General features: G+C 36.7%; 1 protein-coding gene across 6 annotated transcripts in view; it reads right to left on the minus strand.

Annotated features, from left to right (window-relative positions):
* The window catches only part of RUNDC3B (RUN domain containing 3B), a 119244-nt gene that overhangs the window by 27382 nt on the left and 73299 nt on the right, over positions 1–18563 (minus strand). For all 6 annotated transcript variants that reach the window (XM_020987480.2, XM_020987478.2, XM_020987479.2 and 3 more), the window contains 4 exons: positions 18100–18189; positions 16700–16780; positions 14598–14766; positions 5579–5736 (listed from right to left, as the gene is read on the minus strand). In XM_020987480.2, coding sequence (XP_020843139.1) covers positions 5579–5736; positions 14598–14766; positions 16700–16780; positions 18100–18189 — 498 coding nt within the window. The remainder of the gene's footprint in view (positions 1–5578; positions 5737–14597; positions 14767–16699; positions 16781–18099; positions 18190–18563) is intronic.

An 18563-nucleotide genomic window follows, 5' to 3' on the forward strand; every position in this document is an offset into this window, starting at 1 on the left:
TAAAATCAATGTGCGAAATCTTTATAGATGTAAGAAGCACACAAAAATTAAATCTCGTTATAGCAAACGCTCTTACTCATTAAGATTCTGATAGTAAAACAGGAGAGAGGAGGAAATAAGCATTTGTTTGGCACCTACTATGTGCCAGGCATTATGTTAAGTGCTGTACAAATATCATCTTATTTGATTCTCTCAAAAGCCCTGCAAAATAGGTGCTGTTATTATCCCCATTTTTCAGTTGAATAAAGGCAAATAGAGTGTCTTGCCCGGAGGCACACAGCTAGTAAGTGTTTGAGGTGGGATTTAAACTCAGGTCTTCCTGGCTGTAGGCCCCAGCACTCTATCTACTGCATCACTTAGGAGAAATTCTGATTCACAATGATACATAGCATTCTTGGGCACGGCATGCAGGGCTTTTTAATTACTTAATATTGTGAGGGAAAAACATCTTCAAATACTCATTAATTCCAGTAAATCTTTAAAACTCCTTACTATTGACTTCAAATTTTATTGAGAAGGTTAAAATTCAACTCAAATAAGTTTTTATTAGGTGCCTACTAGGTACAAAGTATTATCCAGGACAAAATGATACATGGTACGTGCTTATACTCTCCTAGGAGGGGGTACAAAATGTGTGTGTGTCTAAAAGATAATTTGAAGGGCAAGGGAGGGAGGAAGGGAGAGAGGGAAGGAGAGACAGAGACAGAGAGAGGAAAGAGAGAATGAGAAAGAGCACTAACAGCTTGGAAGGCCAGGAAAGCTTTCCTTAAGAGCTGCACCCTGAAAGAAGCTAAGGGCTCTAAGAGACTAAGGTGAAAAGTAAATCTGGATGCCCCAGGTATAGGGCATGGCCCGTACAAACTCATGGAGCTTGGAAATGGAGTGCCATGTTCTCAAAACAAGTAGGCTCATTGGGCTGAACCTGTGTCTGAAGGGAAATCATGTGAACTAGGACTAGAAAGGGGGACTGGAACCACATTGTAAAAGGCTTCAAAGGTCACACAGCAGTGGACAGAGGGCCAGGCCTGGAGTCAGGAAGACCTGAGTTTAAAACAAGCCGTAGATACTTACTAGCTGTATGACTCAGGGCAAGTCACGTCAACCTGTTTGCCTCAGTTTCCTCATCTGTCAAATGAGCTGGAGAAGGAAATGGCAAACAACCCCAGTATCTTTGCCAAGAAAACCCCAAAGGGGTCACAAAGAGCTGGATACAACTGGAAAAAAAATGACTGAACAGCAACAGCTTCCTGATTCTAGATTCTAGATTCTAGAGCTGCATCTGGAAGCAGGAGAACCTATCCACAGCCCAGGTGAAAAGTGAGGGGGCAGCTAGATGGCCTGTGCCCTGATGCCCACAAACATACCTACCTCTCCCCTAATTCCAAGTAGTTGTGTCTTGACCCTCCAATTCCTAAAAAATTTACTACCTTTTCATCAATGAACTGTTAAAAAAAAACAAGGCGGTTTATACTTTTTGCTTCCATTTCCTTGCAATCTGACTTCAGATGCTGCCACTCGACTAAAACAGCTCTCTCCAGGGTTATCAATGATCAAGCCTTGACTGACAAATCCAATGACCTTTTCATAGTCCTCACCTTCTTCACCTCTCTGCAGATACTCTCTCCTTCCAGATAATCTGTCCTTTCCAGGTTTTCATGACATTGGTCATCTTCCATGTCTTGTCCCACTATAGCTATGCACCCAAGAATTCTGTCCTAGGTGTTCTTCTCTTCTCTTCTCTTCTCTTCTCTTCTCTTCTCTTCTCTTCTCTTCTCTTCTCTTCTCTTCTCTTCTCTTCTCTTCTCTTCTCTTCTCTTCTCTTCTCTTCTCTTCTTCTCTCTCTCTCTCTCTCTCTCTCTCTCTCTCTCTCTCTCTCTCTCTCTCTCTCTCTCCTCTCTTTCTTGATCACCTCATCTGTTCCTAACAATTTGACTACCATCCCTTTGCAGATGACTCTGAAACCTATCAACCCTCACCTCTCTCCTGGTTTCATATCTTCGACTGCCTGATAAACATCTTCATCTAAACTCAATGTGTTCAAAGCAGTACTCATTATTTTCCTGCCCAAACCTACCCATTTCCCTAACTTTTATATTTCTGTTGACATTACCATCCTTCCTAGGTGACTATCTGAGGTTCACAACCTGAGAATCATTATCAACTTTTCCCACTTCCTTACTTCTCATATCCAGTCTTTTCCCAAATCTTGTCATTCTACCTGCACAAAATCACCTTCATCCATCCCCTTCTCTCTACTCACATATCACACCCCTCCCCTTTATAAACTATATTTCAGCCAACTTGGTCTACTTGCTGTCCCCATATATAAAATTCCATCTCCAACCTTCATACCTTTGCATGTATTGAGTGTCACAAATGTTTTGATAAGTGTTTATGGGGCCATGCTCTGGTCAGCTCACAGAGCAATAATTTGTGATTACATGGAGTCCCATTGGAAATTGAATGATCAATTCAGGGAAAGCTGAAATTGTGTGCAGGATTTTCAGCAACAGAAATTCAGGAATCCTTAGGCCAGGGTCAGACAGTTCTCTCTCTGAGAAACAAATTTAGAGTTGTAATAGCCCAGTCATTAAGTTTAATTTTTAGGCACAAAAGAATCTGTTACTAGGCACTACTTCACCATTTGTGTCTCTACTCATTACAGTTTCATAGGACTACAGAAGGGTAAATTAAGGTCTAAAGAGCTTAAGCATTTAGTGCTATTTGTAAGACCAAGAGAGAAAAAGCGTTTGTGTTCTGTGGGATCCTGGGCAAGTCCCTTAAACCTCTCTAAGGCTCAGTTTCCTCATCTGTAAAATGGGTATTATTGTAGCACCTCTCTCACACAGGGGTTGTTGTGAGGGTAAAATAAAATTAGTATATTTAAGACATTTTATGCACCTGAAAACATTACATAAATGCTATTTTTGATTTGATGACATCAAATAACTAATTACATGTCTAATTTATATAATGCAACCAAGCACTAGAAGCAGCAATGTGGCTAGTGAATAGAGAGATAGCCTCAGTCAGAAAGACCCTGGTTCAAGTCCTGTCTCTGACACCTACTGTGTAACTCTGGTCAAGACACTTATTTAACCTCTGTGTGCGCCAAGATGGCTCTGAGACTAAGTTGTAGAACAGGAGCCTATCTGTATTTGTAGAAAAAGTTTCTCATGGAGGACCTCCTTACATTAATGAAATCATAAAAATAGTAATAAAATAAAAAGAAAGTCAAGTTAACTAGCATTTATCAAGTGCCTACTATGTGTCTTAGAGCAGCTAGGTGGTGCAGTAGATAGAGCACTGAGCCTGGAGTCAGGAGGATTGAGTTCAAATTGTCAACAGACAATCACAATGTCATGAGACTTAAATGAAAACCAGGCTTATTACAAGAGAAATGAACATGCACGTGGAACCCCAAGGGTTCACAATCCTTACAGAAGTTTGCATATTTATGACAGTACAACAAAAGGAGAAGACTGGAAGGGGCATGGCATAGGAGGGGAAAGGTGGGGAAAAGGACAAAACCCCTCCTGAAAGGGAGGAGCAAGGCCAGATTCTTTTCCCTTGGGAACCACGAGACTATGAAAATAGAGGGTTGGCTTATCTGTAAAGGACCCCAGCTGCACAGGCATTTTTCCAGCTTGGCATAGACTGGTTGGGCACCTGTCTTGCCTCCCAAGGACACACAGGGAGTCCAGCTTGAGGTGCAAACAACAAATTATGTCAGCTGGGGTGGGGAGGGGCTTTGTCCTTCGTCAGGGTCTCCTGCATGCTCTGGATCTAATGTTTTGGAAAATATGGCAACTCAAAAAGACAAGTTCAGCCCTTAACAAAATCCAGCCTTAGACACTTAGTAGCAGTGTGACCCTGGGCAAGTCACTCAACCTCATCTGTAAAGTGAGCTGCAGAAGGAAATGCCAAATCACCCCAGTATCTTTGCCAAGAAAAGCCCAAATGGGGTCACAAAGAATCAGATATGACGGAAATGACTCAACATCAACAACTATGTGTTAAACACAACAACAAGCATTAAATAGTAACTTCTTTTCTTTTCTTTCTTTCCTTTTTTTTCTTCTAAGCAATTAGGATTAATTAGGTGATTTGCCCAGGGTCACAGGGTCACACAGCTATTAAGTGTCTGAGGCTGGATTTGAACTCAGGTCTTCCTGACTCCAGACTTGTGCTCTATCCACTCCGCCACCTAGCTGTGGCAATAGTAATTTCTAAATAGAATAATACACCAAGGTTTACTGATTTTTGTCAGTATTATCAATTCCAAGTATAGAAACTCTCTCTACCAAAGCAGATTGCAACTTCTATCTGATTTAGGAGCTAAGTCCTACAAAGCTGGATAAGACATAGAGCAGTGATTTTGCCATGGGTCACACAGTCAGTATATATCAGAGGCCAGCACTTGAACTCAGGTCTTTACCCTGCTCTGTCTCTAAATTTAATGATTCTACCTTTAAAAAAAAAAAGAAAACAAAAAAGAACAAGTTACAAACCTGTAAACAAATAACCAACAAGGTGGTGGGTAACTTTCATGGTTTCAGAATTTAATTTTTTAAATGAAAAAGTCAAATTTGATAAAGGTAATTTGAATTAGTTTATATTTTTTAAAAATTCCTATGTTATACTTTAGTTAAAAAAAAACCCAGTCAGACAAAATACATATTTCATCGATACAAGGAAAAATTAAGTTCACTTCCCAATAGTATCCAATTAGTTAATTTCTTTCTGTTTAGGAGACTTCAGGAAAACCCACTATCTATAAGCAAAGAATTTTAGAGCCAGAAGGGACCTCAAAGATCATGTGCTCCAACCTTCTCATGTCATAGATGAAGAAATTGATTAAGTGTTATATAAAACCAAGAAAATGGATGAAAAGTAACAGAATTCGATAAAATGGCCACATGATATATTTAAGGGGTTTTTTTTCCTCTCTAAATATTTGTTTCTTTCTTTATCATTTAAGGACAGGGAGGTGGATTAATCAATAAAGCCCAGCACAGATCTCGCTTGGCACATCCAAGAAAAACTCTTAAAAATGAGAAAAATTTTATTTGAAGCAACCTGAAGAAAGAAACAATTTACAGGACAGAAGCTTCCCTGTGTTTTTACGAAATGAACTGTCCTCATGGCCAGATGAAAATGCACAGGAAAGAACAAAGGAAGTTCAGAAGGAAGCACAAACAGACAGAAGTGTTGAAAGTAACATGGAATTCATTATATGCTTTTTTTTCTAATAAAAACAAATGGTATGAAATGCAGAGCCACAGTTTCATAAACTGAACTCATTTGGGGGGTTCTATTGTGTATCTGGAAATGCTCCTTTTGAGGGGACTTTAAATTCAGAAATAAAAAAAATAAATTAAAACAATCTTCAAATATGATTTTGAAATAAAGAATTTCACCCAGCCACCTTGGCACTTAGATAATAAGCAAGCTGGAATTTGCCCCACATGGTACAAAGAAAAGAACAGGGACTGACTTTGACATCCACCAGAGATTTTGGGGGGCTGTGCATCTGTGGGGGAGGGAGGGAGGGGATGTTTTTAAGGTTGTCACTTACAGCTGGTCCTGTAGTTCCACAATAATGTACTCCAACTGCTCCTTCTCTAATTTGTGGGTCAAATCAGAATCTTCAATCCTCTGAAGCAATAACTTGTTCTGAGAAACAGATTCAGCCAGCTGGTTCTCTCGAAGTCTTAACAGTTCTTCAAGATAGCCCTGGAAATAGAGCAACACCAACACAGCTCACTGTAACAACAATGGGACAACATAATGGAACATTTCTTTGGCACCCTTCCAATAGCTGGCATATTGGTCTCAATATTATGAAAACATTTTAAAGTATAGTATTTATATTTGATAACAAAATAGTTTACAAAACCCTACCCTCAATGATCTCAGAATTATTAGCTGGAAGAGACCTTGGATCTCATCTACTCCAACATCCTATGCAATGCATGAATCCATTGGAGAAATACCAGACAAGTAGTCATTTAAACTCTTCTTGAATACCTCCAGTGATGGAGCATTTACTACTTCATTGGGCTGTTGTAATTGTTACATTTTTTTTTCTTTTTACTAAGCTGAAACCTACCCCCTTGTAACACTGCCCAACAGAGCCACCTGGCACTTGGAAAATTCTCAAAAATATAATATGAAAATATGTTACCTCAAGATATCCAACTATTGCTTCTACTCTCACTCCATGACAGACATATCTGTCCATTTTCTGGTCACATATATCCTTAACAATGTTCTTTACACACAACTCCTTCCACACTACGTCATTCTAAAGAATAGGCTGTGGTCTACTTACTCAAACTGTGAATCCATTACCCTTAGGGTTACGTCTTATTGTGACTTCAGAGATTGTGGTGTACCATAATTTATAGCCACACAGCATCCCTTGCAGAACATTATTGCTAAAGAGGCTTACTTCTAAGGCAAAAAGCAGTTCGAATTATTAAAATCATTCCATCCAAGATATACAAATTGATGGACTGACTCAGTGGACTATAAATGTTTGTTGATTGTTTAAATGGATCATTGTTGTCTATGCAACTGCATGCCACAATCTGGGCAATATGCATTTTTTCAACCACTTTGTTTTCTAAACATGTATGGCTAACCTAATAGCTTTCAAATAATAATTATTAAAATTTATAACTAATAAATATTAATTTTTACTGGGGATGCTGCCAGGACATTATCTATAAATAGGAGCATTTTGAAGACCAGATCACCACAGGAAATCTCTCTCCAACTTGGTCTCTCCTGGATCTCCTCCATCACAGCGGCAAACAAACACCTTTCATGAGGTGGTACACATTCACTAGCCTTCAATTTGACCTTCAATTTGGACAGCCTCTATGAAACTGGTAAACATTTGAAGGAGTATGTCTCCCTGTTTTATGACTGGCTTAAAGTCACTGAACAAAGTTATCACTATATTGCACAATATTGCATTGCTTTTAATAGATGTGTAGAGGACACCTTGTTTGAGACTGATAACAATCATTATTTTATTCTACTGAGTTAAGTATTTCTTTTTCTTATTCCTGACCAGAACTTGTACTCTACTCCTGGCATCACGTGATCTTAAAGGTGAGTTTTTGCCTTATCTTGTCCAGATCCAGACCGCTACCTCACTTACCAGTCATCTTCAAGCCATGCCATGATATAAATTTTGCCGTCCTCTCCCCCAACATAATTTCCAGCTCCCCTTTCTATATTGTCTTCCCCCATAGGGATGTGAGCTCCGTAATGGCAAGGGCTGTCTTGCTCACTTGCATCAGTATCACTGACACTAAGTATACTTCCTGGCACAATTTTTTTCCCATTCATCTATCTATCTATCTATCTATCTATCTATCTATCTATCTATCTATCGCTCAACAATTCTCCACCCCTCCCCCTTTAGAAGAGAGATGTGAGTATAGATGGTTTTATTGTTGTTCAGTTGTAGTCCAACTCTTCATGACCCCATCTGGGGTTTTCTTGGCAAAGATACTGCAGTGATTTGCCATTTCCTCCCTCCAACTCATTTTACAGAAGAGGGAACTGAGGTAAACAGGGTTAGGTGATTTGCCCAGGGTCACATAGCTAGTAGGTGTCTAAGGCCGGATTTGAACTAAGGAAGATGCATCTTTTTATCTACTGCACCACCTGGCTGCCATAGATGGTCTTATTCTTTGCATTTGCATCCTCAGCACCTAGAACAGTGTAAGTGATACAAAGTAAATATTTAATAAATACTTACTGATTAAATACACAATAAACAGGATAATGTAATCTAAAAAATCAATAAACAATACTCATGATAGGATTTTATATTCTTCACCTTTTAGATCAATGGCTTTAGAAAATGGTATATGAAATCACACCTATATCTATCTCACATGTTGACCAAGAACACACTAAATGAATACATAGGCCATTCTCATAGGATTTTCAAAAGAAGAGAAATAAGTTTTATGAATTGTTTAACACTTGTCACTGTCTTTTTGGTCACCTTTTCTGGGAGGGGTGGGTGGGACACGATCCATTGTTTTGAAGTTGTCTCCTTTTTGAGATATCTTGAAAATCAAGCCCTAAATTCCTTTAAAATACTGCCTATGGATAGAGCACCAGCCCTGGAGTCAGGAGGACCTGATTTCAAATCTGGCCTCAGACACATAACACTCACTAGCTGTGTGACTCTGGGCAAGTCACTTAATCCCAGTTGCCTCACCAAAAACATATATATATATATATACACATACATACATACATATATATGTATATATATATATACATACACACATATATATATGTATATGTATATATGTATGTGTATATATGTGTGTATATATATGTATATGTATATATGTATGTATATATGTATATATTACCTAGCTATACAAACATATACATATATGTATATATGTATATATACACACACCTTACCTAGCTATACATGGTATAGATACATATTCAGTCCTCTTTTTCTATTCTGCTTTGTAAATGGAAATGCTCATCTTATTTGATGTTTAAGTTCAGAATTTTTTAAAAAGGTAAAATAAAACAAATAAAATTATAATGTCTCCAGCACAAATTTCTTCCATATGTCTACAACAAGGTATAGGAGAGTTATAACCTAGACCACTGGAGGGAGTATCCATACCTTTAAAATACGTTTTACTAGCAAAGTGAGTTTGGGGAGGTTTTTTTGGTTTTTTTTGGTCACAATTTCTGAATTCAACTTTTTTAAATAATAAGTTTTTAGGAATATCTTTTGCTTTTTACATTACTATTGTTTTCCCCAGTATTCCCCCTCTCCTTTCTTGAGAGTTATACCATATAATAACATTTTAAAGACAAATAAAAAGAAAAAGGGGAAAATCAGCATAACTGATCTTTAAATTTTAAAGTCTGAAAATATGTTCCTTTTTTTCTGCAAAGAAGTGGGAGTGTCTTGTCATATTCCTTCTTTCATGCCATGCTTTTTCTTTTTAGTTTTGCAACATTCACTTTTGATTTCTTTTGTGTGTGGTTGTTCTTTCTATTTACATTGTTGTAATTATTGTATATGGTTTTTTCTGGCTTTATTTACTTCAGTCTTCATTAATTTATGTAGATCATTCTATGCTTCTCTGCATTTATAATTTCTTACAACATAGTGATATTATTCCATTCCATTCATGGACCATGACTTGTTTTGCCATTCTTGATTGCGTAGAAATCTACTTTATTTCTGATTCTTTGCTTTCACAAAAAGTTCTGATTTAAATATTTTGGCATGTATGGGCCTTCTCTTCTCTGAGGCTGATATGTGGCTTCATGGGAACAGGCTTGGGGTCTTTGTCTGCCCCAAAGTTTGTTCTTTCATTTTAGGTCAAGGAGATTAATTTGGAGGCTCTGAACGTGAGTCAGGAGAATGAGCTTCTTGGAGTCGAAGTGCATGCAGCCCAGCTTAATATTCCAAAGAGTAAGGAGTGAGTTTCAGGAGACAGCCCAGTGGTCACAAATACAAGGATTCATCTAGCAGTATTGCCCCCATTTGGAACTGAACTGGGTGAGACCATTTCACAGATTCCATATAGAAATTGTGCTAAATGTGGGCTCCTTCTTCCTAGAAACCAAGGTCAAATAGGAGAGAATGTGCCCTCAAGGTGTTGGGAGAAAATGTTTTGTACCTATGTTCTTGCCAAATCTTCAAAGTAAATATAACTATTTGATGTTAGGTAGTTAAATGGAACTGAAACACTAGTCAATGGCAGCTACCAGTGGGGAACACATAACCAAGAGGGGCTTCAGCTAATGGCATCGGAGAAGACACACCAAAAGCTGCTCAGAACACCACTGTAACCTGGAGAGAGAGATGTAGCCAGCCTTGCTCTGGTAGCCAGTGAGACCAAAATGCCCTCCCTATACTAGTTCAAGACTGATTTCCTGTCCTCTATGCCATACTGACCCTGGAAAAATCTGTTTTAAAGTTCAGAATAACATCTTATTAAACACTAAAATTGCAGCAGTTTCTATCTCCAGATACCCAAAGGCCAATGGTCTACCTATATTTTTGATGTCCACAGCAGCTGCAACCTAAAGAAACACACCTGGAATTTCTTCCAGATTCAGTGGAGCTAGAATATGAAGTAATGAGACCGTTGTTTTTCAAGGAAGTCACATTCAAGAACATTTGAGGTAGGAAAGCAGGCACTCCCTAAAAGTACTGTGGTATCCTCTTCCTGGATTCCTCCTTCTTCCCAACATCTAGGACAGCCACTCCTTCTCCTGACATTCTTCTGCCTGAGTCACTCCCTGCTACAGGAAACTCCCTATCATCAAACGTGGTCCGGGGATGAGCTTCTGGTTGTTCAAATATTAAAGGGTTTTCATCTGCGTACACTGTGCACAGCCAACTTTCTGTTAGTCTTAGAACATAATAAAGATACTTAACATCCAAACTATACTTAGATAATCTAATCTTTCCCATGCCTTAGAAGGGGCTTCAGGATTTTACAGCACCTCTAGGTTAGGTTATACTCACACATATCTGTAGGTGTGCAGAAGGTCCACTTAAGAGCTATTTCTGTGTGACAAGTCAAATAAACCTGTGTTTGAGAGGCAGAATAGTACAGTGCTGAGAACACTGGCCTTAGAATTAGGAAGACCTCTGATACTTACTAGTTGTGCGACCCTGGACAAATCACTTAAGCCCTCAATTCCCTCATCTGTAAAATGAAGATAATAATACCTAAAGTACCAAATTTTCAGGGTTGTTTTGAGGCTCAAGTGAGATAATAAGAGTTTCCCAGAAGTCTTAGTTCAATGTAAAGATATTAAAGCTTAACCCGCACTAAGACTTTTGGGACACCCTGCCTCCATAAAAGAGTTTTCCAAACCTCAAAATGCTATATCAATGCCAGCTATTATCATTATTATTACTACTATAAGCTAATTTGGAAGGTGCATCAACTCCACGATATTATGTGGCCCAAGAGAGTTTGTGTAAAGAAAGAGCCCAACGTGGGTTTCCCTAGACCCTTTCAAAGATATTTACAAAGAACAAGGGGAAAAAAGTGTGTGAGAATCCTAAGAACCTGAGAGGCTGCCAACTGGACCTGTGACAAGAGATATCACACTGCTTCCAACAAGCTCTCTTATCTTGTCTTCCTATAGTCTTCCCCTTATCCTCATTCCTATGTGGAAGAACATTGCCATCAGCAAACACTGTTACAATATTTTAAATTTCTTTTTCAGTGCCCAGAGTAATAAGTTCAATTTATGAATGAGAGCAGAAGTCTAAAGAAGGAAAAACTGGGACATGTGAACCTATACTTTATCCTAGCACACAAAGGAATGACAATCAGTTTGTCCAGTGACTTCGAGAAAGGCTCTCTCTCTCTGTATGTATGTATATGTGTGTATATAGATATATAGAGATATAGATAGATATAGATATAGATATATATAGATATATAATAACATGGTTTGGTATGGAGAATAGGAAATGCTTTATTCACTTAGCTTTAACATGTGAGGCAAGAAGTTGGGAGTTGTGGAGAGCAGATGAAGAAGTGGAAGTAGCAGAAAGCAATTAGACAGCAAAGTGCTCCAGAGGAAGTAACTTGTGTCTACTACTTTCATATGTCCCACTGCACCTAACTTATCACTGAATACATCAATATGGAAATTTCTTCTACCTCTGTAAGTCAGTATTTATTAAGCTCCTACTATGTGCCAGGTACTGTGCTAAACACAAGGGAGTTGCTATGGCCAAAATAAGTCATCGCCTAGTGGCCAGACCTTTGGTAATGAGACCCTTTGATATTAGGAGGCTAGTCTTCCAATAATATGGAAATAATCCATCACCAGGCACAGAGCTAGATCTGAAGTGTTTCTAGCTTAGTATTACCTGCCACAGCTTGAATTTCACTGTTATAACAAATGAGAACTGATGCTTACCTCCACACTACAATGAGGCAATAGAATAGAATGTTAGTAGAAAAGTTGCTCAATAAGTAAATGAATTGTCATTAGTAAAAATAAAGTCCCCATGTATGACAGAATATTTATAGAATTTATAGAAATATATATATAGAGAGAATATATATTTATATATCACTTTGGGTGATAGCAAAGAACTAGAAACAAAGCAAAATGCTCACCAGTTGGGAATGGTTAAACAAAATGCGGTTCATGAATGTAGTGGGATATTATTGTGCTATAACAAATGATGAATATAATGAATACAGACAAACACTGAAAGATTTAGTGGATTTAAGGAAAGCAAAGCCAAGAAATTAGTAACGTAAATGGACAGAAACAAAACAAAATAATCAAAAGTAATTTACGGGAAAAAAATCATAAAGAACAAGCATGACCCCAGAGAAAGGATGTAAAAAGATGTCTCCCCCTTTTCTTTGCAGATTGTAGAATATTGCCCATATTTTCAGTTTTTATCTGCATTGTTTGGTTTCACAGATTTTTTTCCCTCTTTTTTCCTCTTTTTTCTTTAAAAAAAAAACATTCTTTGCTATATGAGATGACTCTCCAGGAAGCAAGGATAGTGTGGAAATTCAGGCTATTTAAAAACAAAAGACACCAATAAAAGCTTTATTTAAAAATCAATAAATTGAAAATAAGCAACAGGTGCACATACCTCACTGTGTTAGAAAAGTAGTTACATAATTTTATTGCCTTATCTAAATCCAACAAATGTCACATATACCGACACAGATTAAAATCACAAACACACAAGAGTGGAAAAAGCCCTCCGTATGGAATTAGAGCTGCCAATCATTATCTATGTGCTTAAACTTCAGTTTCTACATCAGTAAAATAAGGAGAATGGGCTAGAGGACCTTAAAGAGCCTTTCTAGATTCTGTGTTCTATGAATATTAATAAACAGAAAGTGGAAGAAAAGAAGATTAAGTTATGGCACTAAATTAGGAATTGTCAAACAATAAAAGTCTAACCAATATGGTGATGAACTCCTACATTCTTAATTAGAAGGAACAAAAAGAATACCAAAAGAAAGAAATTAAAAGATAATTTTATTAAAATCTCTTTTAAGCAAGTACTAAAGAAATTATTGGCAGCTAGGAGGTGCAGCAGATAGAATGCCAGGCATGGAGTTAGAAGACCTGAGGTCAAATCCAGGCTCAGACATTTACTAGCTGAGAGACCCTGGGCAAGTCATTTAACCTTGTTTGCCTTAGTTTCTTCATCTGTAAAATGATCTGGAGAAGGAATGGCAAACCACTTTGGTATCTTTGCCAAGAAAACCCTCAATGGGCTCATGAAGATATGACTGAAAACAACTGAACAATAACAACACTGAAATTAGGCTGAGAAACAAGAGATAGCATTACAAGATATACATAATGGATGATTTTGATTATATTGAATTAAAAAGGCTTTGAACAAATGAAAATAAGAACTAGAAAGAAAGCTGTGGAAATTTTTCTTACAGCAAGTTTATCTGATAAAGGCTTCATTTCTCAAATATATAGCAAACTGAGTCAAATTTATAAGAATACAAGTCATTTCCCAACTGATAAATGGTCAAACAAAACAAATAGGCAGTTTTCAGATGAAGAAGTGAAAGCTATCTATAGTCACATGAAAAATGCTTTAAATCATTATTGATTAGAGAAATGCAAATTAAAACAACTCTGAGGTACCACGTCACACCTATCAGATTGGCTAATATGACCGAAAAGGAAAATAACAAATGTTGGAGGGGATGCAGGAAAATTGGGACCCTGATGCATCATTGGTGGAGTTGTGAACTGATCTAACCATTCTGGACAGCAATTTGGAACTAAACCCGAAGGACTACCAAACTGTGTTATTGATCCAGCAATTGATCCACTGATATCCAAAATCCAAACAATTGATCCAGCAATACCACTAGTAGGTCTCTATCTCAAAGAGATCAAAGAAAAGGGAAAGGGACTTACATGTACAAAAATATTTATAGCAGCTCTTCTTATGGTGGCAAAGAACCAGAAACTAAGGGCATGCCCATCAATTGGGGAATAGCTGAGCAAATTATGGTATACGATTGTGATGGAATATGATAGTGCTATGAGAAATGACAAACAGGATGCTTTCAGAAAACCCCAAAAAGACTTACATGAACTCATGCAAAGTGAAGTAGGCAGAAGCAGGAGATCATTGTACACCACGAGAGCCATACTGTATAATGATCAACTGTGAATGACTTAGCTATTCTCAGCAATACAACAATCCAAGACAATTCCAAGGGAAAGAACTGATGGAGTCTGAATGCACATCAAAGCATACTATTTGTCACTTAGTTTTTCTTTTTTTTTTTTTTTGTTTGGTCTGTGTTTTCTTTCACAATATGACCAGTATGGAAATGTTTTGCATGATTGTACATGTATTACCTATATCAAATTCTAGCTGTCTCAGGGAGGAGGGAAGGAAGGAGAGGAAAGAAGAAAATTTGGAGCCCAAAATTTTAAAAAAGAATGTTAAAACTTTTACATGTAATCGTGGGAAATATTACTAAAATAAATTTAGGCTGAGGTAAAGAATCGTATTAATTTCTGAAGAATTGGTTAAGTACCTTTTGTTCCAGGGTAAGTTGATACTTCTGTTTAACTCTCTTACACTTGTTGAACCAACTATTTTCATCCATGATAAAAGGAGGACCAATATTCTCTGGAGTACTACTTTCACTACCACTGCTTCCCAAAGTCCTTAATTCTTCTTCATCACTGCTGATGCTATCAGAACTACAAATATAAAACATTATAAACAAATAAATATTATTTATACACAACCTTTGAATGTAAAATTAACTTTTGAAATTGAAAAATCCATACTATATAGCTTTGGTTTGTTTATAAAAAATATTTCCGAACCCAAGTCAAAACTTCTCATCTTTGGAGACTTGAGCTAAAGACCTAGTGGGAAGAGGCTCTAAAGCTTTGGATGAATGTGAGCAAGGCAGTGCACACCTAGAAAAAGGATTTTACCATATTGTGAAAATATATGTTGTCCGTTTTCATAGTCTATGACAAATTGTGACAGGAAGTACTATAATATTGGAAAGAAATCAAACTGCTTTCAATTATAAAAAATGGGCATGCAGAGTGGCCCATGAAAGCAAATGAAGCCAACATATATTTCCTCTTCTTAAATGCATCAATTCAATAATGTGTGTCTATCACGAGATAACTGGCCCTGCTCCAATTCTACTAATTGCTCTAAGCAAATTTCCAATTACTCTCATGTATTCTTTTTTCACCTCAGTTAAATGAACTCAGGTATTTAATGACAAGTTCTAAGAAACATGATGTTATCCCAAAGGGAAAAAATCCAAGGAATATGTTTTTAATATTACTACTTTGGAATACCACAATGCTGGCCAATAGGAACAGAGATGAGTCTAATGTTTACCAACATCAATGCTCAGGCATTATTATAGGAAGAACAGCAGGAATATCCATTAACTATTTGTATAATGTTTGCCTGGAAAATTACTGTCCAAAAGAAAATGGAACAAATGAGAAAATTAGATGTGTTTTATGGGCTTTGTGGCATCTTTGCCCTTAAGGAGTTTATATTGTAACGAAAGATTGCTTACTTTTGTTTAGGATGCTACTATGCTCATAAAACACATTTTACAGTATCTTATTTAAGTTTAGTTTGATATGCTGGTAAATGTATGTTCTTCCCATTTTATTGTCATTATTATGTTATGATTTTAATCCCCTGCCCCATCTATTAGGTATGTACCATCCCTCTTTGATTTTGATCTGTGACATCAGTGTAATGGCTAGAATGATGGCCTTGGACTCAGCAAAACTTGCTTCAGACCCTTAAAAGATGGGGAACCCTGACCAAGCCAATAGAATGTAAATGACTTACGGGCAGGGACATTTTTGCCTTCCTTTATAATCTCCAGTGCTTAGCATAGTTCTTGTCATATAATAAGTGCTTAATAAATGCTTGTTGGTTGGCTTCAGCTCTAGCGGTTAGTTTCCTCATCTGTAATATGGGGGGTTAGACTTGATGATAGCTATAGTTTTTTCCAGCCCAACATCTATGACCCTATGATCATTGTCAGGGTTGATTTGATTTTATCTTTTCATTATGGTGTTTTTAACAGTATTATGTTGGTAATGAAAATTTGGATTAATTGGGTTTTTTTTTCAATTTGCAACACAATTTTATTAAAAATACTTGAGTACAATATTAGAGGAGATAATAGGAAACTCATTTTGTAACAGTGACCTGATCAACACAAGCACCACAAACGTTAACAATAGCTAATAAAGGAAAGATATGGTATAAATATTTACTGATTGATAAGACAAAGTTTTGGGGTAAGCAACTTTGGTATGATCATGGTTCCCTAGTCATACTATTTGGAAAGTGATCAGCTGGTTCTACATGCATGTAGATGAATTGATATAAAAGATTAATTGATTTTTAATGAAGTAATAATGATACTACTATTCGAGACCAGTCTATAACAGTCATTTAATTATTGTAATTTTACAAAGGAAGGAGATATGAATATTCACAGTTTCTTGACTACTACGGGCTATCAAAGGCATTTGAAAATTTATTAGATTAACATAAATCTCAAGAAATAAATACAAGCTATAAACATGTAAAAGAAGGTTTCAATACAGCAAAATAGTTGAAAAGATAAGATACCTTTGGGTAAACTTCAAATATGGTGTATAATCTATGACAGCTGGGAAGTTGCCATCCAATCCCTCTCCCTTCAGGCAGAAACTAAGATAATAGAGACAATCAATAAGTGTTTTACATTAAAACAAGAAATTAAAAGAGGAAGTCTAGCTTGATAATTTGATTTTGTTGTCAGATTGATGGTGGAATAAAGTTTGTTTTAAGTCATTTTCAGTTGTTTCCAACCAAAACTTCAAAAGACACACTTCTAAACTTTATTGACAAGTCATTTCACACAGTGGAGGATTCTATAGCATAAAAAGTACCTTACTGAAAAAATAATCAAACCGCACAAGCATTCTTTTGGTTTGGAGCTATATTTTCATTTTTCTTTTACTGGATTTTGAAAAATTATTTCTATAAGAATGCCAATGTGCTCTCTTTAGATAAATCTTTCTATATATTTCATAGGCTTACTTCAATCTTAAATAAAAGTAAGATATTCTGAAGAAAGTTATTATTTTTGAAGAATTACGCTACTTAATGCTATCTATACAAATTAAGGTTCAATTAAGAATTTAATTTTTGAACTAGACCTGAGATCTCATCAAGGTAGGAAACTCCTGGGAAAGCTAGGTGGCGAAGTGGTTAGAGCTCCAGCCTTGGAATCAGGAGGACCTGAGTTCAAATGTGAATTCAGACACTTGACACTTACTAGCTGTGTGACCCTGGGCAAGTCACTTAACCCCAAATGCCTCAGGAAAAAAAAAAGGTAGGAAACTCCTGGTTAAGAAACTCTTTCCACTAGTGAAGATTGGAATCTCATACATAACCTAAAGTCTCAAGAGTTGTTTGGAGCCCTAAGAAGCTGAGTGACCTTCTCATAGTAACAAAGGTGGTATGTGTTAGAGACAGGACTTGAACCCAAGCCTACCATTTGGAGAAGCAAGATGGCACAATGGATACAGTGCTGGACCTGGAATCAGGAAGACCCAAGTTCAAAGCTGATCTCATATACTTACTAGCCATGTGACTCTAGCTATTTGCCTCAGTTTCCTCATCTGTCAAATAGAGATGATAACAACATCTATTTTGTAGGGTAGCTGTGAGGATCAAATGAAATAATAATAATCAATCAATAAACATTTATTAAGCACCTATTATGTGCCAGTACCTGACACAGAGTAAGCACTACATAAATGTTATTTATAGATTATTATTATTTTCACACAAGGAGTTCCCTACCTTGATGAAATCACAGGTTTAGACCCTCCTCCCACCATCTCCCCCCAAAATTCAAACAATATAAATCCCTTTGCATACGTGTAAACTAAAACCAATAAAATAAAAGTAGGACCCATTGTGTTGAAAAAATTATATGGGAAAGTATTAAAAGCTATATAGAACTTGACAGAAAAAAATACCTGAAATCAATAGCATTGAGTCCAAGCAGCATGCCAGCAAGCATATTTGCTTCTTCACCCAAGACAATTGCTCCATCTTCATAAAATCTCCTGGAAAAAAATGAAACAGTTGAATGTGCAAACTCATTAAAAGCAAACAAATTTGATATAAAGAACAATGGAGTCAGTAAGAACTGTGGTTCTTTATGTGATTTATTTAAAATAAAAACTTAAACTTACTAATCTTTGCAAGATATATGAAAAACCATTTACAAGTATTCTTTAAACATTGTTAATGGACCTAAAGTCATAAATATTTTTCAATAATGCTGAAATGCTAATTCAATCTATGAAATTTTTTTCCATTCATAGGAGTTTTGCAAAGTTTTTACAAACTGTTAGGTCCATAGTTTATACTTATGTCCTACTAGGTCCTATATTATTCTTATATTATATCTGCCTACATATTCAGAGTTCTCTGGCTA

This window comes from Phascolarctos cinereus, unplaced genomic scaffold (genome assembly GCF_003287225.1).
Source record: "Phascolarctos cinereus isolate Bilbo 61053 unplaced genomic scaffold, phaCin_HiC Scaffold_1;HRSCAF=81, whole genome shotgun sequence".
NCBI classification, from domain to species: Eukaryota; Metazoa; Chordata; class Mammalia; order Diprotodontia; family Phascolarctidae; genus Phascolarctos; species Phascolarctos cinereus.